This window comes from Drosophila guanche, unplaced genomic scaffold (genome assembly GCF_900245975.1).
Source record: "Drosophila guanche unplaced genomic scaffold, DGUA_6, whole genome shotgun sequence".
Classification (NCBI taxonomy): Eukaryota; Metazoa; Arthropoda; class Insecta; order Diptera; family Drosophilidae; genus Drosophila; species Drosophila guanche.
In genome coordinates this window covers 2,980,498-3,007,947 of record NW_022995746.1, presented here as the reverse complement: position 1 = coordinate 3,007,947, position 27,450 = coordinate 2,980,498, and the positions used below count along the sequence as shown (strand labels likewise).

The following is a 27,450-nucleotide window of genomic DNA, read 5'->3' as shown; positions in this document are numbered from 1 at the left end:
AAAAAAACTTACCGATGAGTCCTAGGAAACCAGCCAATGGTATTTTATGGACAGAGTCTCGCCCGCTGGGTGCTCATGAAACAAATATTTTGGCATTGTATATTGGTTCTAGTCTTAAAACAATATGACCAGGTGCGATGTTAAGTATCGATATTGTTTTGGAATCGTATATCGATATATTATTGATACACGTAAACGAATCACCGGCCTGGGAGATAAACGAAAGAACCACGAAGACATGCTGTTTAAGTCTAATTCTTTATCCATAATTGCATTTGTGGCATTGGCGGTGGCCTCCACATCAGCCGATAAGGCCACACCTCCTCCCTGTAGGGCCTGTAGTCTGCTTGTAACATCCTTCAAAGTTGGCCTGGAACGCACGAAGCGCGGACATGGTGGTGGAGATACTGCTTGGGAGGAGGAAAAGCTACGTTCCTATAAAAACAGCGAAGTTCGCCTGGTGGAGATCCAGGAGCGGCTTTGCTCGGAGGCAGAAGTGGCAAACAAAGACCATTGCCACAACCTCGCCAACGAGCACGAGGCGTTAATTGAAGACTGGTTCACACACAAGCAAGCCGAGAGTCCGGACCTACAATCCTGGCTGTGCGTTGAACAGTTAAGCGTGTGCTGTCCGTCCAACACCTATGGACCAAGCTGTCTGCCCTGCAGCGATTGCAGTGGTAACGGTAAGTACGAAAACTGCATTATTCATGAATATCTATTGTGTAAACCTAACTGTTACAGGCAAGTGCAAAGGAGCCGGAACGCGAAAGGGCAACGGTAAATGTTTATGCGACGTTGGCTATGCGGGATCGAATTGCAAAGAGTGTGCCCGTCAGTACTATGAATCATTCCGGGACGAAAACAAGCTCTTGTGCACACAGTGCCATACTGCGTGTGGCGATGGCGGTTGCACTGGGTCTGGTCCCAAGAGCTGCCGGAAATGCAAGGATGGCTGGAGCATGGATTCGGAAGCAGGATGCGTGGATGTCAATGAATGCCTGGAACAGCAGCGTCCGAACGCTTGCCGTGCCCAGCAGTTCTGTGTGAACAACGAAGGATCCTTTACCTGCCTCGAGTGTGATCGGTCATGTAATGGTTGTGATGGCGATGGTCCAGACATGTGCAAGGAGTGTGCGGATGGCTTTGTGCTCAAAGATGGTAAATGTCACGGTAAGTGAATGTCTCGGACACACAGTTTCCATCTATTGAGCTCTATCCGTCTAAAACAACCACTTTACAATACATTTCTTGCGCACCTGTATTTCCAAAGACCAATCCGCAGAGGAGCGCGACTCGTATGTGAACTTCACGCGATTACTCACCTACTTCGGCATGTGTGTGGCCACTTGTGTTATCTTTCAAAGCTCCACACATATTGGCTGGGGCTGTGTCGTTGGTGCGGCTGTTGCCGTATACATTGCCGCTTCCGAGTACTGGCTTAACTCCCCACAAGCCGGCATTAATCCCGAAATCGACACAAAGCAATTAGAGGAACTGATTATGAAGTCATTATAAGCCGAACTGAGCCATCATTAAGCGTTAAGCTACAAATTGGGCCATAGTGTGTTTATTCTATGAATAATTCGCGGCAGGCCAATTCGCGTGAAAGATCAGCAGTATTCCTGATTAAACAAAATGTTCGTAAATATCCTAAACGATTTTTCATATTGTTTTGTTTGCAGTCATCAGCGACTCGGAAACGCTGCTCAGTGAGGAGCCAACGCACAAAGAGCTGTAGATGCCACTGTAATGCATGCACATGCACACAATTCTTAGTCAATTTTAGTTTTAATAGGCAGTAGTAATATTATAAATGAACTATGAATTATAAGCAACACTGAAAGTTTAACTAAATTAATATGATTTTTGCCAAAGTGAATTGAGAAATATTTTCTGTTTGTTCCACTCAAAGAAAGACTTTTCTTGTTCAATATTCGTATCACAATTACATGTTTATTATATATTTGGTTTCAAACATTTACAAAATCACAAATACATCTATAATAATAAACTTTGAAGTATCAATGATTAGTTTTGGACTCAATGCACTTCAAAATGGCTGTTTTGAAATGTTCCCCCAGAGAGAAATGTTGGCATGGAATAAATCTGTTTGGATTTATATCCAACAAACATATTACAAGGTTGCAAAATATTCTACAAGTTAATGTACCCAGCCACCAGACACAAAAATACATTTAATATAAATTAACTAAAAAATCATACATACGATCGATCCTTCACTTTTGGCCACAAAGTTGTTTTAACACAGCCCTGGAGTTCCATTTATCATTTAATTCTACGACCGTGTGAGATGGCTCTGACTTGTGCTAGCTGCTAATCCAATCTCCTCATCGGACTCGTCTGAGTCTAAGGGACTAACACGAATCGCCTGATACCACTTGTTGGTCAAGTCCGCCATCTGAGACTTGCACTCGTGCAGCTCTTGGCTGTTGAATCGACGCGTGAAGAACGGAATGAAGTACTTGCGATCGAGGCGGCCAAAGCGGTTACGAGCCTGGGTAAAGGAGACATCCTCCTCTTCGGTAAGTTCGGACAAATGCTCTGAATCGATGGCCTGTCCCCACTCCCTTGTCTTCGACAGAGAAATAGACTTTGAGCGTTTGCGGCTGCTGCTGCTGCGGCGCGCTCCTGCTCCTGCTCCCTCTCCCTCCACGGATGAGTTGCGTACAGTTCCACGTGGCCTTCGTTTTTTTCCAGGCTTAAGATACTTCAGCAACGGCATGGTAGAGCCACCCAAAACCAAGGTTGTAAATAGCACGATTATCAACCTACGGATCGAGAATTATAGAACGTTTTGATGGTACTTCAAAGAAAAGTCTGCTCTTACGTGGTTGTTATTATGACATGGCGTTTCTCTTCACTGTCAAGGTTCAAGTGCAAAGACAGCGCATAGGAAATGGCTCCACGTAAACCAGAGAACCACATAATAAACTGCATCTTGTTGTTGATTTTGTGCTCGCGGAATTTGTTAACCAGAAATGCCAGAGGAAATATGTTGCAGGCGCGTCCAATCAGACACAGAACGATCGCCCATATAACAAAAGACAACTCCACTTGATGCTTGAATGAAAATATGGCCAGTCCCAGATAGGCGAACACACAAGTTTCGGCTATAAAGGCCAGTGTCCTCATTGTCTGCTGCATTGTGATTTGAGTGACCTGAGAATGGAGTAAGTCTGTGTTAAGGAAGAACGAATAATTATTAATAAATTCACACTTGCCGTGGACAAGTTGAAATGTGTGTAGTGAGACATGACGATTCCACAAAACAGTATGGCCATGATTCCTGTAACGAATGAACAATTAATTAGTTATTGTATTAGCTTTTAATTATTGCATTATATTATTATTACTTACCGCTTAGGTGAATTCCCTCGGCTAAAACGTAGGGAGCGTAGGTGAACATCAGCATCATGGCGAACTCAAGTGACGGATGCTTCCGCAAGTCAATGTGCTTAAGCAGAAGTGCCGATATCAATGCAAATATAACTCCAATGCCCGCCGAGGCAAAGAACATGGCACAGAACGTCTTTAGGGCACTAAAGATGGCCTCTCCCGTGCTGGCCTCTGCGTTTGCATTGGCAGATTGTGTGATGGATGCGGTTAGCACAATCGATATAGCATCGTTGAGAATGCTCTCGCCGAACACCAACATGTTAAGTATTGGATCAACATCCAGTGCATGGAAAATCGCGACAGTGGCGACAGGATCAACAGCGGAGATGAGCGATCCAAAGGCAAACGACTCTGAAAAGCTAAGCCTGCGGGAGAGCGATTGAAGTTAGCTAAAAGTTGGGAAAATAAAGGAATCTACTTACCGAAATGCCACCTCTGCAAGACCAAGCAAGTATATTCCGGCTCCGATGACCAATGCAGATATTGTGGTGCCAAAAATGGCAAAGACTAGAATTGAGCCAATGTTCTGAAAGAAGTTTCCCTTGTGCAAATTGTAGCCAGACTCAAATATAATTGGCGGGAGGAGTACAAGGAAGAAGCCCATTGGGGAAAAGACCTCCTCGCGCTTCCAGCTGCCAGTTTGGCCAGACATTACGTTCAACGACAGTCCAATAAAGGCACCCAGGAACACCACCACGATACTCTCGGGTAAATATTGGAATCCAGTCTGCAGCATTAAGTGTATAAGTAGGATACCCAGCATAATTACGCATATTACGAAGAACAATGACAGGGACGAGTTATGCTCCTGCTCAACGGCATGTAAATCAATAAGCGGAGGCTCCGTGGCTAGAGTAGAGGTGTTTCCCTTCCTCGTGGTGCTCCCATTGAGGGGCGACACAGTCGAGACTGTGACGTTGATCAATGGATTGCTGGGTGAGGAATTCACATGACTGACGTTACTACTTTCGGGTGTAGCAGAATTGTTAAGATTGGTATTTGTCGGTGATTCCTGCACGCTGTTGTCCAATGCTGCCGTTTGCAGTGCAAGACAAATGACAGCTGCATTCAAAAACAGCGACCAGCGGATATCCTTCATGTTGACCGATGCTCTAATAAGCGGATCGAACGCATTTAACTAATTACACAATTTCAACAATTTGTTTCCCTTTCATTACAGAAAAAACACGACAGTAACAGTAACAGCTGTTTATCAGCCAAATATCGCAGCGTTGCCATATTATCTTTGTAACTACCAAATACGCTCTAGCTCCCGCCGAGTAAATATTTGAACGGAAATTGTGCTTGTAATATAGTTTAATTGATTAAAAACGAGACGAAACCAACTATACAAAAACAAGATTATTAATCATCAGTTCGCATGGCGTCGTTTCGACTTTTGTCAAGTCACGTTGGTGATGGGGTCGCAGGGGTCAGCACTGATAACTTTTGTGCAGAGATCTAGCTCGAAATTGACAATTTCAATGTTAGAAGATTCTACAGTGGGACAACCGTGTAACTAGGTCCGATTTTCGAGCTTAACAATACTGTATTGCCCATTCGCATATTTTAACTATATGCTGACGTATGTATATAACAGACATCTGTGTATATTGTTTTGAGCCACACGCGATCAGACCTGGGGGGTCAAAATCATTTGGAAGATAATGCAGCTTGTTTTTTTCGGCTATTCTCAGTCGGTATTTAGAATCTTTACTATATTTGTTATGCAGAAAGCTGATTACCGAGCGCCTTGATCTTGGAAGACCTCGTTATCATGACGTGACCATATTGCATATAAATAATGTACAGATGGCTGGAAAACCCTAAAACATTATATATTTAATTGATTAGGGTCGTGATATGTCATCGACCGACGGATCTGTCATCAGGTTATATCATATCACTCAATTAAGGGATTGTGTTGCAATTTATAAGATTTTCGTTCACAAGAATGTGCCAATTATAAGCTAAACTTCAAAATTGTTGCTCAAGTAAGCAGCTTTAATTCGAATAGTACCGCATAGATTTGGTTTTGATAAGCTCTCATTTCGTGCCGACTCATCTTTCCGAGTTGGGGCGGCAAAAAATTTATAAATTAACATTCGGTTTCACAGACCGGCCACAGTCGAAATCTGTTCGAGCAGTAGACAAGTCGTGAGCTGAGTTCTTCGAACTTTGAAATTGTCGAGCCGCCCAATATAATATTCAAATTAAAGTAAGTACAGAGCACCCAGATCCGAGGAGTATATTTTCCAACAGTGTGGCAGCACCCAGAAACAGCTGTTTTTATCAGCGCAAAGGAAAAAAACGTGGAGATGTTAAAATTAACTCCAGAACGCTAGGAAAGTTTCGCGAGACCCCAACAACCTACAAAGAGCGCCACCGTAAACCCCAAAATATATATTCTCTGCCAGTCTGCCGCTCCCGCTCTTGACAAATTCTCGCGAACGAGGTATAAGTTTTGAAACTCACAAAAAGCGTGCGCTCTTTTTCTACAGAACCGTCGCATAGATTGGACGTGTGTTGGCTGCGCTGCTGATTAGGTTGCTGTCGCTGAAACATTAGAGAATCAGTGTGTATAATTGATTGAATTAATAGCAATAGGAACTAGTGTACAGTATACAAAACACAACGCCTCTCGAATAGTTAACCGTCTGAAACGTGCGTGCCGCCGGTGTGTGCTAGAATCCGTCGTTGCTGTGCTGTGCTCTTGTGAAATGCAGAAACACCAGGCGCTCGCCGCATGAAAGGAAAAAGTAAAATACGCTTTGTGATTATATAAAAATATATACATACACTTTACGAAAAGCGTGCAAAACCGGAAAATGTCTAAAGCTAAAAAACAGCACAGCACAGCTACGGCGGCAGCGGCGGCGGCGGCGGCAAACTACTCGTACATGTGCAAAATATTTGTGAAATTTCGTGAGAGTGTGGAAAATCAATTTGTTCATGAATATTCTCCCCACTAATGCCAACTGTTTGCTTCGTTTTTTTACACAGCTTCATCCAGAACGAACCAAGAGAATTCAAACCAAAATGCCGCAAAAGACAAACGGACACAGCGCCAATGGTTGCAATGGCAATGGAAATTCCTATGACATGGAAGATGGACAAACATTCCTATTTACTTCCGAATCTGTTGGCGAGGGACATCCAGGTAAGAGCGGTGTTTCCGTCCCTTCAAATCTATAGCCCAGCCTTCTGCAATTGCATCCCAGGTATCTCCTATTGCATCATAGTGCGACCGTGCATCTGCGTACATATGTATGTGACATGTATGACTGTATGTATGTAGCTACATGTGAATCGAAATATATACATACGCACGCTCTCGCACTTGGCGTCTGCGTCAGTTTTGCGGTGTTTCTGTGTTCTGTGTTCTGCTCCTAACCTAACCGAAATTATTTCTCCTGGCTCGTCAGGCAGCTTCTTTGTTGACTGTGTCTGCTGCTGATATCTTTTGTATTGCAATGTTGCTTGGAATCTAACAAAATGGCGGCAGACCCCAGGGGCACGCACCTTTGCTCGAGCGACTATCCCTCTCGTCGAACCTTATTGTTACTACAATTTACGCTTCTTTTGTAGTCAGCTGCGGAATGAGATTTTGACTGTGTGTCGAGAAACGTGCTGTTTACTCAGCAGTGGTCCGCGAAGGGGTCTAAATACATACAGATGTACGTATCCATGTGCATGTGCCGGTGCTGAGGTGTAGATTTTTTGTTAGATTTGCAATTGGGAGATGCAATTGATGCATACAAATATGTCAGCTGGCGCCCGTGGACCCTGACAGAACGAAATGTCTGCCCTCAAACAGCTGGTCACTCCTAGCCCCCACACAGCTGCGACCCAACTTTCTGTTTGTGGAGCCGACGCAATTTATAGACTGGTTCTTTATCGTTTTCTACTCTCCCGCTCTCACACGCTCGTGGATTTTGCGTCATGCGCACCATGTGCTTCTGAGACTACACGTTCATGTATGTATGTATGTATGCATGTACTCTGCCTGCGTTGCCGAGCGATAATGATTGTCTCTCAATTTGCGGAAACAACATGCGTGTATACATAAATACATACATTTTTGTACATAGGTACCTGTTCTGCAGAAGACGATCAAAACATTGACCAAAATGAAGGAATCCACGTTGGTTTTCTTTTCGGCGGCTTCTATGGCAACGAGTTACTCAGCTTTTAAAGCGTTTCTTGCCTGCGAATGGCAACCACGTGTTTTGCTCTAGCTACAAATGTGTGTTCGCCCCATGTCGAACACCGCCTTGCTATTTGTTTATATCAGTAAGTCCAGTTGAGTGTGTGTGAGAGACAGCTACATACGTACTAATATTATTTGCTGATAAGAGTGAGCGACCTTTTATACTACGCATTGATTGCTTTTACCATTTTATAATGCTAATTAAGTCAACTCCATAAGACAGCCCTTGATGACAGGATTGATGTTTGATAAGAGAGGAGGAGTGTACCCCGAAAGAGAGGACCTGGAAAGTAACCGTTCATTTCACCTGTCTCCCTATGACGAATGAGTGACGTTAAAGGTTTTCCCGAAAATAATGAACTAGGTCTTTACAATTATTAGATATGCAGTCCCCATGTAAATGAAGTCGCAATTATATTCTTGGAATGTATTTGCATATGCCCATAGGTTTAGCTTGTTCTTAAGTATTAGTTTCCTTAGAACGATCATTTTCCCAGCTGTAATCGAGACGACGATGCGCCATTCAAATGACTCAGCAATGACTTGCTGACACAAGTTTGGAGTTCAATAACGCTGTTTCCAATGAAAGTGGCCGAAAAGTTCTCATTTCGCCAACGTGTTGCGTCTCATTTTGATGGCAACGCGACTGGTGTCACTTGTGGTGGCGTTTTGTGATCCCCAGGATCACATGTGGGCATGCGTCTTTTTTTTATATTATTTTTGCTTAAACTTTTGTTTGTACAGCGGCATCGCAGCGTTGGGCTTATGTTCTGAGTTATAGACACAAAGTGGCATTGAATTTCACTGTCAATCGCAGACTGAAGAAATTAAAATAAACTGCATGGCCCAGCAATTTTAGCTGTCGCGCCTGGAGGGCGACACATGTAGACGAAAAGCACATAACTGGCAAATATTTGGACACTCGCTTAGCCACCCATTCTCTACCGCCCAAACTACCCCCTAAGTTCTATGTTCCGATGTAAATTTTCACGCTTTCTTGTCTTTTTTCTTGCAGACAAAATGTGCGATCAAATCAGCGATGCTATCCTGGATGCACACCTCAAGCAGGACCCTAACGCCAAAGTAGCATGTGGTAAAGTACAACTCAAAAAGCAAGCATCAAGCAACAACAGTGATGGTCACAAAAGCTGAAACTCCAACCTCAGTGGGGAGATCTAAAGCGGCGACCTCTTAAGAGTGATAGCAGCCAGTCAAAATACGCCGATAAGGCTTTTTATTTTTGTCTGCGGCGTCTGTCCATCAGTAAATAAACTCGTCCATAAAGTAAACATAAGCTCAACAATCGACGCGTGTGATAGTTGATAGCCAAATAAACAAATGTGTCCCATCCAGAGTGAAGCTTCTGATCCACTGACGTTGCTTGACTTGTTGCCGCTGGACTTGTTTTAAAACAAAAATTAATCTTTCGTTTATTTTCAGAAACTGTTGCAAAAACTGGCATGATTCTGCTCTGCGGCGAGATCACATCGAAGGCGGTTGTTGACTACCAGAAGGTGGTACGTGAAACGGTGCAGCACATTGGCTACGATGACTCCTCCAAGGGTAAGTTTGGAAAGGTCTATCGTAAAATATAGACATTATTTGTGGGCGGGATTTCAGGAACTTACCATTACATTCATGTGAAAGCCAGTAATTAACTTGAATCAAAAATCAAATCAAAATTAAAAAGGTTTCGATTGGAAGACTCTAAATCTGCTTGTCGCCATTGAACAACAGTCCCCAGACATTGCCAACGGTGTCCACATCAACCGCGAAGAGGACGACGTCGGTGCTGGTGATCAGGTACAGCAAAAGATTATCCGTTCTCCTACTACCGCCTAGCAGCTAAGTGATGTGCGGAAAGTGTGTGCGTTTGTTCGTTACGTTTACATTTTGTTCAATGTTTCTCTTAAATCGTATTTTTCTCCCATTTACTTTTGCTCGCTCGCAGGCCAACCAGAGTTTCATTTCATTCAAAAAAAGAGACAAATCAGCCAGATAAACTCGTTTAACCATATTACATCTATTTTAATGTCACCAAGCTACAACCCAAAGGGCCAGGAAGTTAGCTCATTTCAGTTTGAATCAGCCATCCTTTACACTGCCAGTAAAAATACTCATTAAAAAAGTATTAATTGTAGAGATGAAGTCTCGAGCAAAACAAAAACATTTATTGGGCGCATAATCATTGCATACACTCACCTTGAACGTCACTTTCGGGTATTCTAACCACATTTCATACCTGATGTAGATCTTCTACGAAGCGTAATTCAGGCCAACATAAATTATGCATTGCATGGGGCTTAATATTAAGGAACTCCCTGCCGTTGTCTCCACCACAAATGACTTTAGGTTTGGCTTCCTTGACAGCTGGTGCAACGACTAGCAATCAAATTTCAGTCATGAATATCAGATTGAAGATCCAGCAACTAATTATAAACATTTTTACATATAAACTAGAATAAAAGGGTGAATGAAACTCATTTATTATACATTATTTACAGACATTTTCCCTCTGTGTGTGTGCAATATTGCTGCGCTATTTTCTTTTATTCTTTCTCTCTCGTTTCATGTGTACAAAAAACACGATACAAACAAACCAAAAAAATCATATATCTCTTACGATATTATCCAATTTGCAAACTGATTGTTCAAAACTCAAAGGTTTCGATTTTAAAACGTGCAACGTGCTTTTGGCATTGGACCAACAATCTCCCGAAATTGCTGCTGGCGTGCATGTCAATCGCCCCGAGGAAGAAATCGGTGCCGGAGATCAGGTGTGGATTAGAAAACATTAAACCGTAAAGTAATTGGCATACTCGGCAGGCCGAGGAACGTATGCCCTTTCCCAAGAGTTGCGCCTGAAGGTGTTTTGTCATTTTTGGTTGCGGGTCCAGCATATCTTTTTACTCTGTGGTTTCGGCTGTTTTGGCGATTTGATAACTCTGTTGGAAAGGGTTTTACCGCCACTAAATACAATTTGATGTTGCACATATTCTTTTATAATTGTTTCCTATACATTTTCGTAACTAATTGAGCTTATCGAGACTCCTCTGTATTGCGATTACTTTTCAAATCATTTGTAGCATATTTTCAATTGCAAATTCTGCTGCAAAATCGCAACGCAGCTGGCCCATCCCAGAACATGAACTTCATCGCCTCGCTTGTTATTTGAAGCCAACAAAATTCGATCAGAAAATTCATCTGATATTGCATATTATTCGGCCTATTTATTATATTATTCAGTTTATTCTCTTTCTTTCAAATAACAAATGCGCAAAATCAAGGCACACACCACCACTGCATAATTTACACACAAAAATACACTCTCTTAATTTTATTTTACTATTACTTTTGCCACTCCCACCATCTAATCCTTGTCGCTTGAATCATCTTCCGCTCCTACTAATACTAAACATAAATGTATTTTATTTATTCTACTTACAAATGGTTGGTAAGGTTGTTTGTGTTCGGTTTGTGTTGCTTTCGTTTTGTTCGTCTTCTCATAAAGTGCATTACTTAAGCGATTTGTAACCTATTTTCAGGGCATCATGTTTGGATATGCCACCGATGAGACCGAGGAATGCATGCCACTCACCGTCGTGCTGGCCCACAAGCTGAACGAAAAGATTGCAGAGCTGCGCCGCTCGGACGTGTTCTGGTGGGCTCGCCCCGACTCCAAGACTCAAGTAACCTGCGAGTATCTGTTCAACCAAGGCTCGGCAGTGCCCAAGCGTGTGCACACCATTGTCGTGTCCATGCAGCACTCGGAGAAGATTTCGTTGGAAACTCTGCGCTCGGAGGTCATGGAGAAAGTTGTGAAAGTCGTCATTCCCGCCAAATACTTTGATGCCAACACCATTGTCCACATCAATCCGTGCGGACTGTTCGTCATTGGTGGTCCCATGGGTGACGCTGGTTTGACGGGACGCAAAATCATTGTGGATACCTATGGCGGCTGGGGTGCACATGGCGGTGGTGCCTTCTCCGGTAAAGATTTCACCAAGGTCGACAGATCTGCGGCCTATGCAGCACGCTGGGTGGCAAAATCCTTGGTCAAGGCTGGCCTCTGCAAGCGTTGCCTGGTGCAGGTCTCCTACGCCATTGGTTTGGCCGAGCCGCTGTCCATCACTGTGTTTGACTACGGCACTTCCCATAAAACACAAAAGGAACTGCTTGAAATTATCAAGCGCAACTTCGACCTAAGGCCCGGCAAGATTGTGAAGTAAGTGGAACGCTGGACAATTTTGTACGGGACTGTATTTATCCTTCTTTTTTTTTGTTGTGTTGCAGGGACTTGAACCTGCGTCAGCCGATTTACCAGCGCACCAGCACATATGGACACTTTGGACGTGACGGTTTCTCGTGGGAGGAGGCAAAGCATTTGGAGATCAATTGACTAGATGCTGACGAATCGCTGCCGCCGTCACCGTGTGCTAAAAGGTTGAAGCCATCAACAGAGACAGCAACAGCAACGTAATTTTTAGTTTTTGTTTGGAATTTAAGTTCCAAAGCGAGCGACCTCTCGCTTGGGATTTAGTTTCCAACTGCATCTGCGCTCTACACTATTTAATTTAAACCATTTTAATGTGTGCAGTCCTCACACACAGCTAAGTTGTAGTTGTCATACTATCCGCATATAATTACTTAATAGAGAGCTCCCCTAAAATTGATGATGAGCTTAAGGTATACACATAGTATAAAACTTCTCGCTCAGATCTGTTATCACAAAAAGAAAATAGCCACCCAGCCCGACCCTCTTGGCCTCGTTGAAATTGTATAAAATCTTGGATATGATTTGCCTAGAAATTACACAAACATTTCTCATGTTTCAATTGTAAATCTATTTTTGTATCTTTTATTATTGTGTCGTATGTGTTGTCGATTGTGCATGGTATGAGTTGTACCCCAACAAAAGTTTTTAAACAACAAATTGTAAACAAATTTTTACACACACACACACACTGTCCTTGTATTTCTGTAGCCAACCATAATATAATGTATTTTCCTTTACAAAAATATATTAAAGATCCAAACGAATGACCCAATTGCACATAAGTATGTATGGGTATTTTAATTGTAACAGTACTTATAATAGGAATCACCGCAATAAATAAAAACAGATAACAAAATATTTCACTCTCCTTGCAAAAAGTGTATGTATACTTTATGTCCGTAAATGTGTGTTTGTACAGTACGTGGAAACTTTCACAAAATACAATGATAATTGCCATCAACTTATGCGACAATCTACTTCCGTTGCTTCCAGTTCCCGTGGGCCTTTTGTTGGTAGAAGTTGGTAAGTGTAATCTAAAATATTTTACTTTTAATTTATGCCTATTTGGATGTATCCTGTATATCACTCAACAGCTCGGCCGTACTATTATCTATAATTGTATTCAAATTTGTCACAGCATGGCGCAACAACTAACGTATGGCATTCTGACATTAAAGTTTGTTTTTGGGTTACCAGCACCAACCTTTTCCTTGGTAATTCAGACTTAGTAATTATATGATGTAAAATTAAAGTATTTAGTCAACAGCTGAAGGACGTAGGCGAACGTTTGATTGGACGACGATTTCTTCAGGCGCTGTCGTATCATGACATACGCCGAGATGGTAAAGAGTAAATAAAATCCAATCAAGCAAAAGACGGACCACAGATAGTGCATGTTCTCGAAGCCCAAAAAGATCAACAAGAACTCTGATTTTTTGAACATGCAAAACATTTCGGTGTCTTCGCAGATTGTGTCGCCCCTGCCGTAGTCGTAGAGCGCTGCCACTAGCCCCTCCATGCCGTGGCGCAAATAGCTGAGAGACATCAGGAATCGCATGATGGGCGATATGTATGTATCTTTGCCATAGCCAATGCCATATATGGATAGCAGGATCAGCGGCACTGCCAACACTGGGCCCATGAACATGCCATTCTGGAAGGAGGAAAAGTTGATTGAGGATTTTGGATGGGAAAATAATCAAACTTGCCACCAGGCTTAGTCGACTGGAAATCAGCAAGCCAAAACTGTCCGAAGTTAGGGCCGTCAGAAAGGCTATCGTGAAGAGCATAATGAAGCGGAACCACTCCAGCGGCTGGCTGGACATTAAGTACACAATTGATAAATAAATAACAGCCAGAACGAACATCGATGGCAATTTGGCAGAAATCATTGCAGCATAGTAGGAGCTCAGGCGGTACCATTGGTTGAAGTATTCCCGCTTCAATAGATTTATTTCCGATGGAACTGTTGACCAAAAAAGGAGCGTGTAATGCGAGCTAAGAAGACAGACAGAAAGCTGACTTACAGTAGAGCAGCACCGGCATCATGGGCAGGTACAAGTAAGCTATGACAATGGTGAACATAAATCCAAAGTTGAACAGCGCCTTGGATGCCAGGCGGCCCACTCCCACATAAAGGCCTCCCACAATGAGTGCCAGCACTATGTTCATGTAGAACTTTAGCTTGATGTGTGACTGGGGGAAGATTTAAGAGCATTTGATGATTTTGAGATGTGCTGATTCATCTTTACTTCATTACTCACTTTGTCCCGCCACATTTGCAGCAACATTCGGCACAGCAGCAGCTTGTACTGCATCCACCAGCTAGATTTTGCCTGCAACAGCTTTGGATTAATTTCCTCATCGAACTGCTCCATCTCGTAGAAGGACGATGCGCCGGATGTTGTGTCGGTTTTCGTGGGTGTCACCTTGCCATCGTCCCCTGGCGGAGTCCAACGCGTGACCTTGCCATTGGCAATGGCCTCCACCATTGGCTTTTGGTACGCATCGCCATACTCGTGGCAGGCCACCTCAATGATGAAGTCAGCCGGATTGTATGTGACGGGGCAGCTCAACCCCAAGTGTTGCATGTAGGGCACAATGTTGCTGCCACTTCCCTGATAGACGCACTGCCCTTCGGCCAGCACGTACACCGTGTCAATCATCTCAAAGATCTTGGCGGATGGGGTATGGATTGAGCAGATTACAGTGCGCCCGCCAGCCGCCAACAGCTTCAAGAGCGACATGCACTGAGAGCTAGACAGATCGTCCAGACCGCTGTTGGGTTTAGCTGTTTAGTTGGTAAATATTTACAAATTTATTCTCGATTCACTTACGTTGTGGGCTCATCCAGGAAGAGTACAGGTGGATTATTGACCAGCTCAAGGGCCACGCACAAGCGCTTTCGTTCACCTCCCGACAGCCGTAAGGCCTTTGTGTTTTCTGATCTTTTCAGGCGCAGCATACCCAAAATTTCATCGATCTACAACAAATGTTGATTAAATGATTTCTAATATAAATGCCTTTGTAGCTGCCCACCACTTCCAGCTTTTGCTTTAAGTTCAGATCCGTTCCCAACTTCAGATGTGCGGCCAGGAGCATCATTTCGAGCACAGTAAATTGCGGATCAAGAACATCTGTCTGAAAAGCATCAAATGAACAATTATGAACCTGCGATGAGTAAAGCCCTCTTCTAAGTACCTGCATTATATATCGAGACATTTTCCGAAAGACTCGCATATCCCTGGGGCTATTGTTGACTAAAATCTCACCCACATTGCTGACAGAACTGCAGAAGATTTTATAGTTTCAGTTGCGACCAGTGATGGGTTCTAATCAGCTTACCCAAATCCCGCCAGCAGATTCAACAGCGTCGTCTTGCCCGCTCCTGAAGGTCCCATAATCGCCGTCAGTTCATGGGAGCGAAATTCTCCATTCACTTCGCGCAAAATCTTTTTCGTATTTTGGGCTGCAAAAAGGGTTTGAAAGGTGGACTTTAATTGACTAAGTGCTTAAGTAATTGTGGTTAAATGCCACACCTCATGAGTATGGAATTTACGTCGATAATTGTGTGTTTAATATGTGCATTTAAAGCCGTACAAAAATGATCGGTTAGTAAGACGGGACATGCATTGCAATTACTTGGCAAACGACGCCCAATTATCATTCTTAATAAACCAATATTATACACGATACGTTGATTAGCATTTATTTAGCTTTAATGTGAGAGTCACTTACCGTTGCACTTGTCCGTAACTTCACAATTTAGTCCCGCAAATTGTAAATTAACTGCTGGCCACGCGGGCAAATACTTGAATCCGGTGACAGACTGAAAGTCCTCCGAATGTTCGGCTAGTTCGAGGCTGATGGCATTGATGTCGCTGCTGTACTGCAGCGAACTATTTTGGGAGTTTGTGCTGCCTTTGAGGCTGCTGCTGGTGGTTTGCATCTTGCTGGTTGCCTTGCCTTAATTAGGGTTTAATTCATTGCCCCTGAAATGGGAAACGATGGGAATGAGAAGTGAAACTTTGCTGTAGGCTGGCACTGATGATAACCTCTCGTTACTCTGCGATCGTTTCGCTTTGGAATTTCTTGTCCGTTGGTTCAATAGAATCAATTGAAGTTCAGCATTAAGTAAATATATAGTTAAACCAGTTTGTCAGAAGTATTCACTGCTGCGTTCGTTGTCTTTTCTTCCTTTTCTTGTTATTCTAATTAGCGATGCGGGCACTTGGAGCCTACAAATGAGTATTAGCATTTATTACAATTACGCTTCGATACGCTTTGATACGACCACAAAACGCGCTGCTTTCGTTCTGGAAACTAATTTCGCACTGAGTAAAGAACTTTTTTCAACGAATTTCATTTCTCCGCCGGCCGGAGTGGGATCGCGCGAGTGCTGCTGCTGCTGCTGCTGCTGCTGCTGCTGTGCCAGAGCGCAGCTCGAAAAATAAACTCGGATTTTCAATTGATTGAAAGCAGTACGGGAACGACTCGACTAGTGGCCGCAGCATGAATTCTGACCGATTGACTGACTGCCTGACTGACTAGCTGGCTGGTTGACTGTATGCCGATCGCATCTGGGCATTTGGTTGTGTGTTTGTGGGGGAGAGTGAGTGTCACGGGTTGCTGGTGAGTAATCTCAGTAGAGACAAGCAAACAAAACTTGTCCAGAATTTTGCAACTACCACGAATCGGTGTCTCAGCTGCAGCAGCAGCAGCAGCAGATAAGCGGAGCGGCAACTTCCAGTTCAAGTTGCTGTTGCAGTTGCAACTGCACAACAGTTGCTTTCGGGAACACAAATGTGTACGAGTGTAGAGAGCGTTATCAGCCCATGTACATATTATGTATGTACATTGTATGCGGAAGCTTACATTCAACTGATATTTAAGGGCCACAGCTGATAGCCATGCGGTGTACTACTTTTTCATTGTTTATCTTTTGCTTAGCTCTCTCATTGAATGCACATGCTCTATGTGCTCGCTCAATATCTAGAGAGTTCTCCGAACTGCTGCAATTGTTCGGCTTTGTTCGTGGAAAGTCTTTAGCGGCTGTGTATGGAATACAAAATAGGAGCAAGTGCGTGACCAATGGCCTCCACCTTCAAGCTTTTTGGATACATTTGAGGGCTGGCAAGTTCCTCCATATACTCTTTATAAATATAGCCAGCTGTTTGGTAGATGTTGCCATTGAAAGGGTATCCCAGTGGCGACTTTCCGTCGCTTGTTTTCCTTTTTTTTTGTGTGTGAGTAATGGTAATGGCGCATGCAAATGCATTGAAGCGGCGAATGTTGAACTTTGCTTTGGCTGTGCGATATATGATTAAAAATGCCACATTATCCACGTCCACTCACGTATGTTTAATACATGTATCTATCAATTTCACCATTTCAGTATAATTATTATGGGATTCTGTCTAATATCTATCTCCCAGCGTTATCGCTGACTCTAACCGGATACGTTGTGCCTGAGTTAATCCCGCATGGAATCAGTTTGACTTCTTGGTGGGTTTCAGCCGTTATCAGGATTATGTGATCTAACCAAAGCGATTCCCTGAGTTGACCCAGCAATCGATTAAACAGTGTTTGCTGATTGTATGTGAACACATTTCCGAAAACACATTCTGGCAGCCATTCGACTGTCAGGTTCAACGAACGCGCTTAGATATTGCTGCTGCTACTGCTGCTGCTGCTGCTGGGTACCGAGTTTTATTATTATTATGTTTTTACAGCTGCGTAAATGCAGCACTCACTGTCGCCACAATCGGAGAGCGAGAGGGAGAGGGAGAGGGAGAGTAACGGGTCATAGAGCTGCATTGCACTTACTCCACTTTCCTTTTTGTTGTTGCTAGCTTTCCACTCTCTTTCGCCTGCCGAGGCAGCTGTGTATGGGTGGCATGGATGGTGGGAGACTCAGAGACTGAGCGTCGGAAACAGCGAAACCGGCAGCGGCAGCGGCAGCAGCAGTCGACTTGTTGCACCAGCGACCGAAAATGTACTGAAAGCAAATGAAGGAAGAACAACAACAGCGTGGCAGCCCCAGCCCCCCAACAGTCTACGGCAGACAAAGAAAAGTGAAGAGAGAACACTTCTAGGCAAACAACGAGAGCTTTTTGCTCATCCTCAGCAGCAGCAGCAGCAGCAGCAGCAGCTGTATCTCTTGACAAAACTAGTTGAGCCGCCTCGTCTCTGGTTTTCGCTACAGCAGGGATACACGTAGTTTATTTATAGTCCAGCGTGCACAAACGATCTCTGCAATAAACAGAGATAGGAATACATAATGTAAAAGTAAGGAGCGGTAGGGAGAGTTTTTATGATACATTTTGAAATCATTCTCTATAGCTTGGCTAAATAATGGTGATTATTATGACCGCCTCACATTGAGGCCGCTTGGGCCATTGCAAAGCAATTTCTAACTTATTCGAAGCAAAATTGCAAATTCATTGCAATGACAGACGTGAAGACTCGAAACTGCCACTCATCAGTACCAATTGCCATTTTCTTCACCTTCTGTGCCCTTTTGTACATATATTTTGATTTCAACTCTTTGGCCCCCGCAATTAGGTTATAAACGAATAACGGACTTTCAAACTGAGTTGTCGCAGAATTGGCTAACTACAAAAGTTACGATATACTTTTGGGCTGGCTACATTTAAAGACCGTTCGTGATTTTTATACCCATCGAAAGTGGGATCCTCTTGGAAGAGGACGAGAGATGAGAGTAGTGTCCCGTTCCATAGCATTCTGTATTAATTTTCAGTGGTATTTTTTGTACGACATTTCTTTATTTCCTCCACGAATGAATTATAAATATATAAATGTGATTACAAAATATGTGTGTTTGCACTTAAATACCATTATGAATTGATCAGAAAGCTGCATTACAAATTGGTGTAAATAAATCTTGGATATACATTTATATATTTTTATTTTTTATATGTGTATATGGTATATATAAAATATGTTTATTCACAGACAACAATAATTTCTTCCTTTGCTTGTACACATTTCAAAATTTCACATGAAAATATATTTAAATATTTTATTAAATTTGGCAAAAATAGTTTCATTTGATGTTCTAATTACTTATTTTCGTATATTTTCTTACTACTTAATTGTGGTTTGTTCAATGTTCTTTAGTTTGATCAAAAGTTATCATCGTTTTCTATTTCTGGGCGTGGAATAAAGCGGCTATCACTTAGACAGTTCATGAATATTTCTTTCTCAACTAAAAACTAGGCAAACAATAAAATGTACAGCATTAAAAATTAAGAACCCAGAACGCTTTGTTGATAACTAAAAAGGTAGGTACATAGAAAGCTTTTAGAACCGAAAACAATTGTTTGTTTTATAACAAATTTAGCGCACAGTCTTCAGCTTCCACCGCAAGAACAGATACGCTGAAATGCGCAGAACCACAAAGATCACAACAAGGGCCACAATATCCAGGGTAAAGTTGGCATTCACCATGTCCAGCTCCTCTAGCGTTGTGATTGGCGACTTGAAATGGCAATAGGTCTGGAAGCAACGCAGCTTCTCACGCTCATAGCCATAAGTGGCCAGAGCAGTGCCCTCGAAGCCGTAGCGGATGTACGATAGATATGTGATCCACCGTAGGTAAACCGGTATGGCGTCGAATGAGACGAAGAAACCGGAGAACAACAGGAATGGCACGGACATGACCGGGGCAAGGAAGACTCCATTCTGCACATTCATGGCAGCGCCCACCACGAGACCAACAGACTGGGCAACGAAGGAGATGAGCAGGCAGGCCGACAGGAACATCGAGAAACGGAACAGTTCCCAAGGCTGCGAGGTGAAGTAATAAACGATGGATACATAGATGACACAGAATATTGCCTGGTAAAAAGAGAGAAAATAAATATTCATTGAAAGTTCATTGCAAGCGCTTTGAAAAAACTCACTTGAAATGGTAGATCAGCGACTGATATAGCCAGGTAGTAGGATTTCAACGAGTACCAGCGATTAAAGTTCTCCTTTAACAGCACGGGCATCTCAAGTGGGACTAAGGAAGTTCGTTAAATAAAAGAGAGCTTCGGATTTGTTGTTAAATAAACTCACATGATAGAATCGTAATGGTCATTGAGGTGTACATGAGGAACAGCATGTTGAAGAACAAGAAACCCAAATTGCTGAGCACCTTGGCTCCGTCATTGCCAATATCGTAGTAGAGCGCGCCAATGAGAAAACCAACCAACAGATGAGCAAACAAACGCAGGTACATAAGCGTCTAAAATATGAAGATTATATTAGTTATTGATTCCATTTAAAAATGTGTAAAAAACCTACCCAATCGCGGTAGCTGAAGAGGAGTGTCCGCTTGAGCACCACCCAGAACTGATGGAACTGCGATGTGGGATAACGCTCTGGCGATGTAATCTCCTCGGAGAGCAAGGCCGTTGTACAGTTGTCCGTCTTCTCCACATCGATCATGGCATCGCCTTTCTCATTGGTACTGACCACAGCGGTGGAAGCGTTCGTGTTCTTCACAATGTCATTCACCATGCCGTTGAGCAAGCCATTGTTCAGGGTCAGATTATCCTCGTACTTGCTGCCGCTGACATTAGAGGCATCGTTCTTGTCCAGGATGGCCTTCAGATTTTGCACCTTCACCAGATCATTGCGGGCCTTCAGTCCGGCATAGTCTGCCGAGGAGCGAATGTCCCTCTTGCCATTGTCGATTGCCTCCACCAGTTTGCGGGTGTGATCACCGTGCTCTCCGCAAGAAACCTCAATGACATAGCTTGCCGGATTGTGGTAACTGGGGCACTCCAGGTTCAGGGTGGAGAGAAAGGGCACCAGCTGCTTGGTGCTGCCCTGGTAGACGCACTGTCCATCGGCGAGAGTGTACAACTGATCGAACATCTCGAAGAGACGGGCGGAAGGCTGATGGATGGTGCATATAACTGTGCGTCCGCCTGCGGCCAGCATTTTCAGCAGATGAATGCACTGGAAACAGGTCGAGCTGTCAAGACCGGAGGTGGGTTCATCGAAGAACATGATGGGCGGATTGCTGACCAGCTCCAAGGCAATGGATAGACGCTTCTTCTGGCCGCCTGACAGATTGCGAGTCATCGTATTACGGTGCTCACTCAAGCTTAGAGTCAGCAAAATGTCATCGATCTGCAAAATAAGACATCAAACTTATTATTTATGGTGTTCCCTTTTAAGTAAGTTTTTGTTTTCGTCTGGCCGCGCAATGACTTGCAAGAACTTTTGTAAATAGTTAAAATAGACTTCCATAATTTCAACTCCCCGCATTGTGATATAATATGCCAAAAACTGGTTCTATTAAGCTACAAATATGAGCCGAGAATAAGTCTGGAGCTGTCTGACTGTCGCTGCCTTTTGTTATGTACACATGTTGTTTGTAAACATGTTTGTATGCATGTGTCCGGCTGTCTGGAACTTCGTTCCACTTACCATTGAATTCTTCTCAGGTTTTGTGAATTTTTTGCTGAGCTTTAAATTCGTTGCCACCGTCATCGCTTCCTGTACAGTTAGATTTCCGTGCAGCTGATTATCCTGCATGATGTAGGCAGATAGCTTGCGGAAAGCACTCAGATTGCGCTCAGCGCCATTCATGGTGACGCTTCCTTCGATGCTCGAGGTTCTAGAATTAAGAAATTAAAACACTATTAAAGGGTGTCATAGATTTTGGTTTTGCAAGTGCAACAAGTTTCGAGTCATGTAAGATTTCACCTAATAAAGTTTACAAATCATTCAGACATATTCATTACATATTCATACCATTTTTGGCACACTTTGTGGCAACACTTTGCTGCCCATTGGTTATCATTAAATTTTGAACACAGCTAAATGTGGATAATCAGGCATGGCTTTGGCTGTGTACACATAAGAGTACAAGTATACACGTACATATGTACAAATGTGTGTACATGTAGTATGTGCACGCGATTGGAGAACTGTTGCGCAAAGAGCTTTGGGTACAAAGTTCAGCAAACTAACAGCGTATTCCCACACAAGCATTTCAACTAATAAAACACAAACAAAGCAAGGCGCTGATTACACTCTGATACTCGTGTTTGTGTGGTGTATGTACATACATACATGTGTGTACATAGCATGACAAAAATTGGCTTCCTGCGCTTCAGTCAACTTCTCATTCTCATATCGATTCATGGCGAGCGGCTGACGCCTAGCTAGTAACTAAGCAAGTTAATTTCAAATGATTATGATTATTATGCCGCACAGCAAAACTTCAAAGTGTTTCAATAAACGAATAAAGATAATACTCCCTTTGGTAAGGGAAGTCGGATGAGGAAAGCCGTGCGAGCGGTGCATAAATTATATAATTTCAGAAGAGAACCCATTCATGTGAAAAAGGTCGGCGGTTCAAGTTCTCTGAGAGGCAGTGTGCGCTTATCAAGTCGCTATTGCTATTGCTGATAATACAGGGCTGGCTAATAAATAAATACACACGGCGCAACAGGCATCGTATGCCGTGTACATACATATGTATTCTGGTATTATTCCACAGGGTCAGAAACGTGTGTCTATGCATCTGCGTACATACAGAAATAGTCATCCAGAAGCTACTTGTTGTGCATGCAAATAATCATCAAAACTTACTTGTAGCCAGACAAAATATTGAGCAGCGTACTCTTGCCAGCCCCGGACGGTCCCATGATGGCTGTGAGCTCTCCCGACCGCAGCCGCCCACTGACGCCCTTCAGAATGGTTTTGGCATCTGTAATAAACAAGACATGAAATTAGTTTCTTGGGTAAATATCTCCTAGATGATTTATTTAACGTAATTGAAAACAAGTGGCAGCCAGTTAGCTACCCCAAAACTATCAAATAAAGTCATTGCATTGGTCATCGAACGATCAAGTGTGAAGTGAAGTCAATAGGTAAAAACGAACTACGAACATTTTGACAATCAAATAGCATTACCCGGTCATTGGCCCCTGCGAGCGACGAGCTTTGCGTTGCGTTTCATCTCCTCTCATCACCACCTTCATTCTTCTGAGCGAATGCAGACAGTGGAGGAGCTGGGCCTAAAGCTTTTCCAGCGATTCCGTTGAGTCTTTTAGCAATTACAGACTTACACATATCGCAGCTCAAATTTCGGCTGATTTCAATACCATTTTCTTGGGTTTTGCTATTGAAGCGTTCGCCCACAGAGGCACGTAAAGATGTACAATATGTTTGCTTATTCTTTTAAAATAAAAACAGCTTAGATGATCAGATACGGAAGTGCTTTATATACACCATAAACCACATAAATAATTCAAAAACCACAAATAACATCTGCGCTTGGAGGAAATTTATGCTAATAAACCAGTTGGCGCTCGTGCACGAGTTTTGTCTTCGAAATTGCCGGCGGCTGGCTACGAATCTTCGCCAAAGATGGATATGTCCGACCATTTTTGTTTGGCACTCAGCTGATGATCTGTTGTCATTGATGCGATCGTAACAGAATGCTAACGCGTTGATTTTTCATTCATAGTAACAACACACTCTTATTAGAGCTCTTTTATTAAATGGCCATTACAAAGCCATCAACTTAGGGCGTGTCATAACGCATGCCGTGACCTATAGTTTAGCTCTTGCGGTCAGCTAAAACTTGTCTTTAGTTTGTAATGGTTTCGATTTAGTTGCCCGTTATTTCGACAGCTTGCTTCGTTGCAAAATACAGCGCAATGTTAGCTGGCACTGAACCTCAACTGACAGACGACTGTGACTAGCAAGCCACTAACTACGCAATGCTACTGGCCCCAAAACCTGGAAATGGGAATGGGTTGGGGCTGTTTCTCGACTGAAAAGCGCTACGCTTGACAAACGTTAAATCAGAGCTCTTGAATTTTATGCCATTGGTACTCGTACTCTAAGACAGCCACTAAATTCGCCCCAAAATGTGTACGCAAAGGAAAACCTCAAGGGCTTTTCAGTCGGTGTTGAAAGGGAATCCTACTTTTATATGTTTTCGTTTGTTTTAATTGGACCAGCAAGTGCACTTGAAATTGAAATCTGGAATCTGGAATCTGGCCTTTCGAGAACAATAGCAGACAGCTTCATAATTGTTTACTTAAAAAGTGCCAAAACCCAAATACCAAGAGTTGTTAAGCGTTAATTGCTTCATCGCCAAATTACTTTGTATACGTTTTTAGACCAAAAATCTTAGCACGTCTCTGAATGAGTGGCGGCGTGCCATCTGCATCTTTTGCCTTTGCCTTTGCCTTTGCATGTGCAAATATTTAGAGGTACAATTAGAGGTACATGGGAGTATGTACACACATACTATGTGGCTATACATATGTACATATATTCTGACTGACTCAATTGAGTCGTATTGCCGACCTTTGTATCTCCGCCACTGTTGGCTGTCATTCACATCCGACTTAACAATTTGCGGCTGTGCAAAGTTCGGCTGCCTGGCGCTTTCAATTACCTTTGTACTTAGTTGAAGTGGATGCGCTACTGAGTCGGATCGACCTTAACATAAACCTTAAACATGCAGTGGCAGTCACTTAAAATTGAATGGGATGGAAGGGAAGGGATATGTACACTGGATCGTTAAAGTCGTTGTCCTTGCATCATTTTTACTGCATTTCAAGCGGTACACAAGTGAACGTCTTGGTATGCGGATACATACATATTTACATATCTGCCCCCATAGCTGGGAGCTGAGCATTGTATTGATTTACGAATTGCTGAGAATAAAGCAGCTGTGCCCATATGAATACCCAATTATTGTATATATCGCTGGCCCATCATTACTAATTCAAAATGGCCATTTGGGAAGAAAACAAAAAGGTATTCACACAGTCACATTTACTGGACAGGTACACTCACTGGGGCTCACACCCACAGATATGACAGTACAGGTGTGGTACATGTACCTTAATGTATGTAAATATGTATAGATATCATTGATTGCACTTGCTTTAGAGACCAATTAATGTTCTCTAAAGGGAGTTTAGCCTCATGCCCTCTTTCATATCTAACCCCCTATGAATATAACCTAATTGCTGTGCTAACGCACCAAGCACTTACTCGTGCTGACGTCTCTAAAACAAATAAACAGAGAACAGGTACTGGGTATAGAATTGTTTTTGCTCATTAACAGCCGACTATCAGCCCCAGCGCCAGATCCGAGTCCCCCTCTCTGCTCCACCCATGCTTAGCTACGGATACATACGAAAATACATGCTCGTGGAGAGCAGTACATGGAGTACATGGCTCGCATTCTTGATGCGGACATCGGGCATCGGATTCAACTTGTTGACTGTCCCAATGGGCAAAAGCGCTTGCGTGGGCAGTAACTGCTATCGTCTCGTTTGGGTTTTATGTGTATCTACACATGCTATGCATGTGTATCGGTCAATGGCTGTGAACTTTGTGGCCACTAGTCACTAGCGAAACTAGTGTAATTAGGAAACCTACAAGATTGCAGATTACTCGGCGCTCAGAGTTCTTTGCTCGGGGTGGCAACGCCACAGGCAACAACCGCTGATATGACGCTGCGAGAACAAAGAAACCAGAAACCAGCACGAAGCCGAAGCGCAGCTAAAGCAAACAAGTAAAACTAGCTAAAGTTGGCGTGTAGTGCGTAATAGCAACAAATACGCTACGAAGATGGAACTAACAGTCGAGAGAATATACATACATACATACACATGTGTCTACATGTGTACATACATTTGTATCAAGAAAACGCACAAAGAAAGCGAAAACGATGAGGAAAGAGAATGAGCAGGCGCGTCCAGTTCATGCTCACGTTCTCTGCTCACCTCTGTTCGTGTGGGGTGAAGGTGTGTAAACCTATGCATATGTAAATATGTATGCATTTTCCAAATATTTAGGTTTTCATGCCGTACTTACTGCTGCGGTTTCCTTCCTTGACACGGTATGTCAGGTTGTGGAACGCCAAGTCCACTGCCGGTCGCTTGGGCAAATGCTGTAGGGTCTTCGGCTGGGCGGGCATTATCTGTGCTTTCAGCTGGGCTGCTCCTCCAGGTCCCAGCCTGTTGTCGTTCAATAAATTTGCATTATCGCTCTTAGTCATCTTGTCAATCAATCAATCAGATATGAGGTTGGAAAAACAAAAACTGTGTATGTATTCGTATTTAGAAACTTTAACACTGCGAAACGATTCGTTCACTGCCCTGCCAGCAATAAAATTGCACTGGGTACTTTTTTTGTTTTTGTTTGCCCCTTCTGCCCTTTGCGTTCCCGTTCCCGTTCCCTTTCCCGTTCCCGATTAAACCACCACCGTGTGGCCTGCTCTGAAAAAATATTTCCACCCGTCTGTCTGTATGGAACGGCACTCCCGTTATTCGGATTTTACTAAACTTTATTCGCTCGCGGGTTGATCGTGAATGAACGGGCCCCAGCTGTGGCAGTGGAACGAAGCCAGAAATTAATGCCACTGCCGCCAGACCAGAGAGTATATACTTAAAGCGCACACAGAGAGCAGCTGAGGTAGCTTTTGCTGTGCGTTTGAGCGTGATGGCACCAGTGCCCAGTTCTTGTTCATATTCTAGCGAGCGACACAATGAGTGTGTGTCTGTGTGTGTGAGAGTGGGGAGGTTATTCTCAGAGCGGCGCTCCCCAGAAGAATTCCTGAGTATTATATTCGAGTTCAGTTGTTCTCTGGGAAATTCAGGGGATATTCGTTTAGATTTCAGCGATACCTATTACGGAAATATGTACATATTTCCATTTCATGAAAACATGCCATGTAGCATTTTTATGCTTATCGGCCAGACCTTCTATTGATAGTTTATTACAAACGTTTTTGCGCGTGGTAGAAGGCATTTATTTTTATTAATCCTATCAGTACGATAATATATTGAATGAATTCGTTCTTAGTTATGCTGATAATGAAAGTGGGTATTTAATGTACATATGCAAACATAGTACAAATTTTACATTACAAAATCATGGCTTTGGGAAATCTGTGACTCATGAATTGATTCATTGACGTATGGACTGCATAGAAAAGCTTGGCCAGTATCTTGCTGATAGCAGGTTTCATTCGGTAGATAATGTGCCTTGTACTTTGAAACCTTATATGATGTAGCGGAAAACACAATTATGGGTTTCCAGTTTTATAGCTAAATACCTGGTACATATCTATCGCCTGTCGATAAGGGAATACTTGTTTGAACAAACGGCTACACAATGTACATATGTACATACAATATCAATACGTAAGTGTTTAAGTCAGCTTTAACTCATGTGTTGCGACGAGATAGGGTAGGGTCTGCCGATCCCATAAATTGATGTGATTATTTTTTGCCATTTCTCCAAACGATGAACAATTTTCTGTTAAAATTATTATGTGCATATGGACTTCATTTCAGTTTTTTGAGAAAAGGCCTTGAATGGAGAACTATTTTGGTTTAACTAGTAAGCTTACAAGCTTTAGCATAGGCTGCACTCAAAAAACTAGCAAGAGCATTGCAAAATTTAGCAACAGAGAAACCGGTTTGTTGGACTTTGTCGACTTCAAAGCAAAAACATGTAGTGGTTGTATAAATGAGAGACATTTTCC

General features: G+C 43.0%; 5 protein-coding genes across 14 annotated transcripts; 2 read left to right on the top strand and 3 right to left on the bottom strand.

Moving 5' to 3' along the window:
• Nucleotides 1–178: 178 nt before the first annotated feature.
• LOC117582487 (cysteine-rich with EGF-like domain protein 2-B) lies at nt 179–2,220 on the top strand. 2 transcript variants are annotated; one of them, XM_034270251.1, is made up of 3 exons: nt 179–686; nt 745–1,173; nt 1,686–2,220. In XM_034270251.1, the coding sequence occupies exons 1-3, from the start codon at nt 239–241 to the stop codon at nt 1,739–1,741; spliced, it is 933 nt and encodes a 310-aa protein (XP_034126142.1). In that variant the 5' UTR covers nt 179–238; the 3' UTR covers nt 1,742–2,220. The 2 variants fall into 2 exon arrangements, with proteins under 2 accessions (XP_034126142.1, XP_034126141.1); XM_034270250.1 differs by lacking the exon at nt 1,686–2,220 and adding an exon at nt 1,274–1,644 and having other exon boundaries at nt 180–686.
• Nucleotides 1,935–25,608, bottom strand: LOC117582485 (sodium/hydrogen exchanger 8). 2 transcript variants are annotated; one of them, XM_034270244.1, is made up of 6 exons: nt 25,594–25,608; nt 3,843–4,188; nt 3,382–3,785; nt 3,246–3,310; nt 2,852–3,183; nt 1,935–2,792 (listed from the first exon to the last, which is right to left on the bottom strand). In XM_034270244.1, the coding sequence occupies exons 2-6, from the start codon at nt 4,181–4,183 to the stop codon at nt 2,300–2,302; spliced, it is 1,635 nt and encodes a 544-aa protein (XP_034126135.1). In that variant the 5' UTR covers nt 4,184–4,188; nt 25,594–25,608; the 3' UTR covers nt 1,935–2,299. The 2 variants fall into 2 exon arrangements, with proteins under 2 accessions (XP_034126135.1, XP_034126134.1); XM_034270243.1 differs by lacking the exon at nt 25,594–25,608 and having other exon boundaries at nt 3,843–4,601.
• Nucleotides 5,621–12,757, top strand: LOC117582486 (S-adenosylmethionine synthase). Of its 4 annotated transcripts, none has more exons than XM_034270247.1 (7): nt 5,621–5,638; nt 6,424–6,580; nt 8,646–8,723; nt 9,071–9,193; nt 10,295–10,407; nt 11,176–11,855; nt 11,924–12,757. In XM_034270247.1, the coding sequence occupies exons 2-7, from the start codon at nt 6,460–6,462 to the stop codon at nt 12,027–12,029; spliced, it is 1,221 nt and encodes a 406-aa protein (XP_034126138.1). In that variant the 5' UTR covers nt 5,621–5,638; nt 6,424–6,459; the 3' UTR covers nt 12,030–12,757. The 4 variants fall into 4 exon arrangements, with proteins under 4 accessions (XP_034126138.1, XP_034126137.1, XP_034126139.1 ...); XM_034270246.1 differs by lacking the exon at nt 5,621–5,638 and adding an exon at nt 5,723–5,875; XM_034270248.1 differs by lacking the exons at nt 5,621–5,638; nt 10,295–10,407 and adding exons at nt 5,732–5,995; nt 9,321–9,433.
• Nucleotides 10,776–17,904, bottom strand: LOC117582484 (ATP-binding cassette sub-family G member 4). 5 transcript variants are annotated; one of them, XM_034270241.1, is made up of 11 exons: nt 16,172–16,642; nt 15,645–15,898; nt 15,252–15,375; nt 15,108–15,195; nt 14,946–15,047; nt 14,744–14,889; nt 14,171–14,684; nt 13,934–14,102; nt 13,616–13,872; nt 13,132–13,560; nt 10,776–10,789 (listed from the first exon to the last, which is right to left on the bottom strand). In XM_034270241.1, exons 2-10 carry the CDS (start codon nt 15,853–15,855, stop codon nt 13,132–13,134), a joined length of 2,040 nt encoding a protein of 679 aa, XP_034126132.1. In that variant the 5' UTR covers nt 15,856–15,898; nt 16,172–16,642; the 3' UTR covers nt 10,776–10,789. The 5 variants fall into 5 exon arrangements, with proteins under 5 accessions (XP_034126132.1, XP_034126129.1, XP_034126128.1 ...); XM_034270238.1 differs by lacking the exons at nt 10,776–10,789; nt 16,172–16,642 and adding an exon at nt 17,733–17,904 and having other exon boundaries at nt 12,939–13,560; XM_034270237.1 differs by lacking the exon at nt 10,776–10,789 and having other exon boundaries at nt 12,939–13,560; nt 16,172–16,639.
• On the bottom strand, nt 18,935–26,265 carry LOC117582483 (ATP-binding cassette sub-family G member 4). Its single transcript, XM_034270236.1, has 7 exons — nt 25,776–26,265; nt 22,521–22,638; nt 21,351–21,540; nt 20,217–21,050; nt 19,989–20,157; nt 19,832–19,932; nt 18,935–19,766 (listed from the first exon to the last, which is right to left on the bottom strand). The coding sequence occupies exons 1-7, from the start codon at nt 25,957–25,959 to the stop codon at nt 19,266–19,268; spliced, it is 2,097 nt and encodes a 698-aa protein (XP_034126127.1). The 5' UTR covers nt 25,960–26,265; the 3' UTR covers nt 18,935–19,265.
• Nucleotides 26,266–27,450: the final 1,185 nt, after the last annotated feature.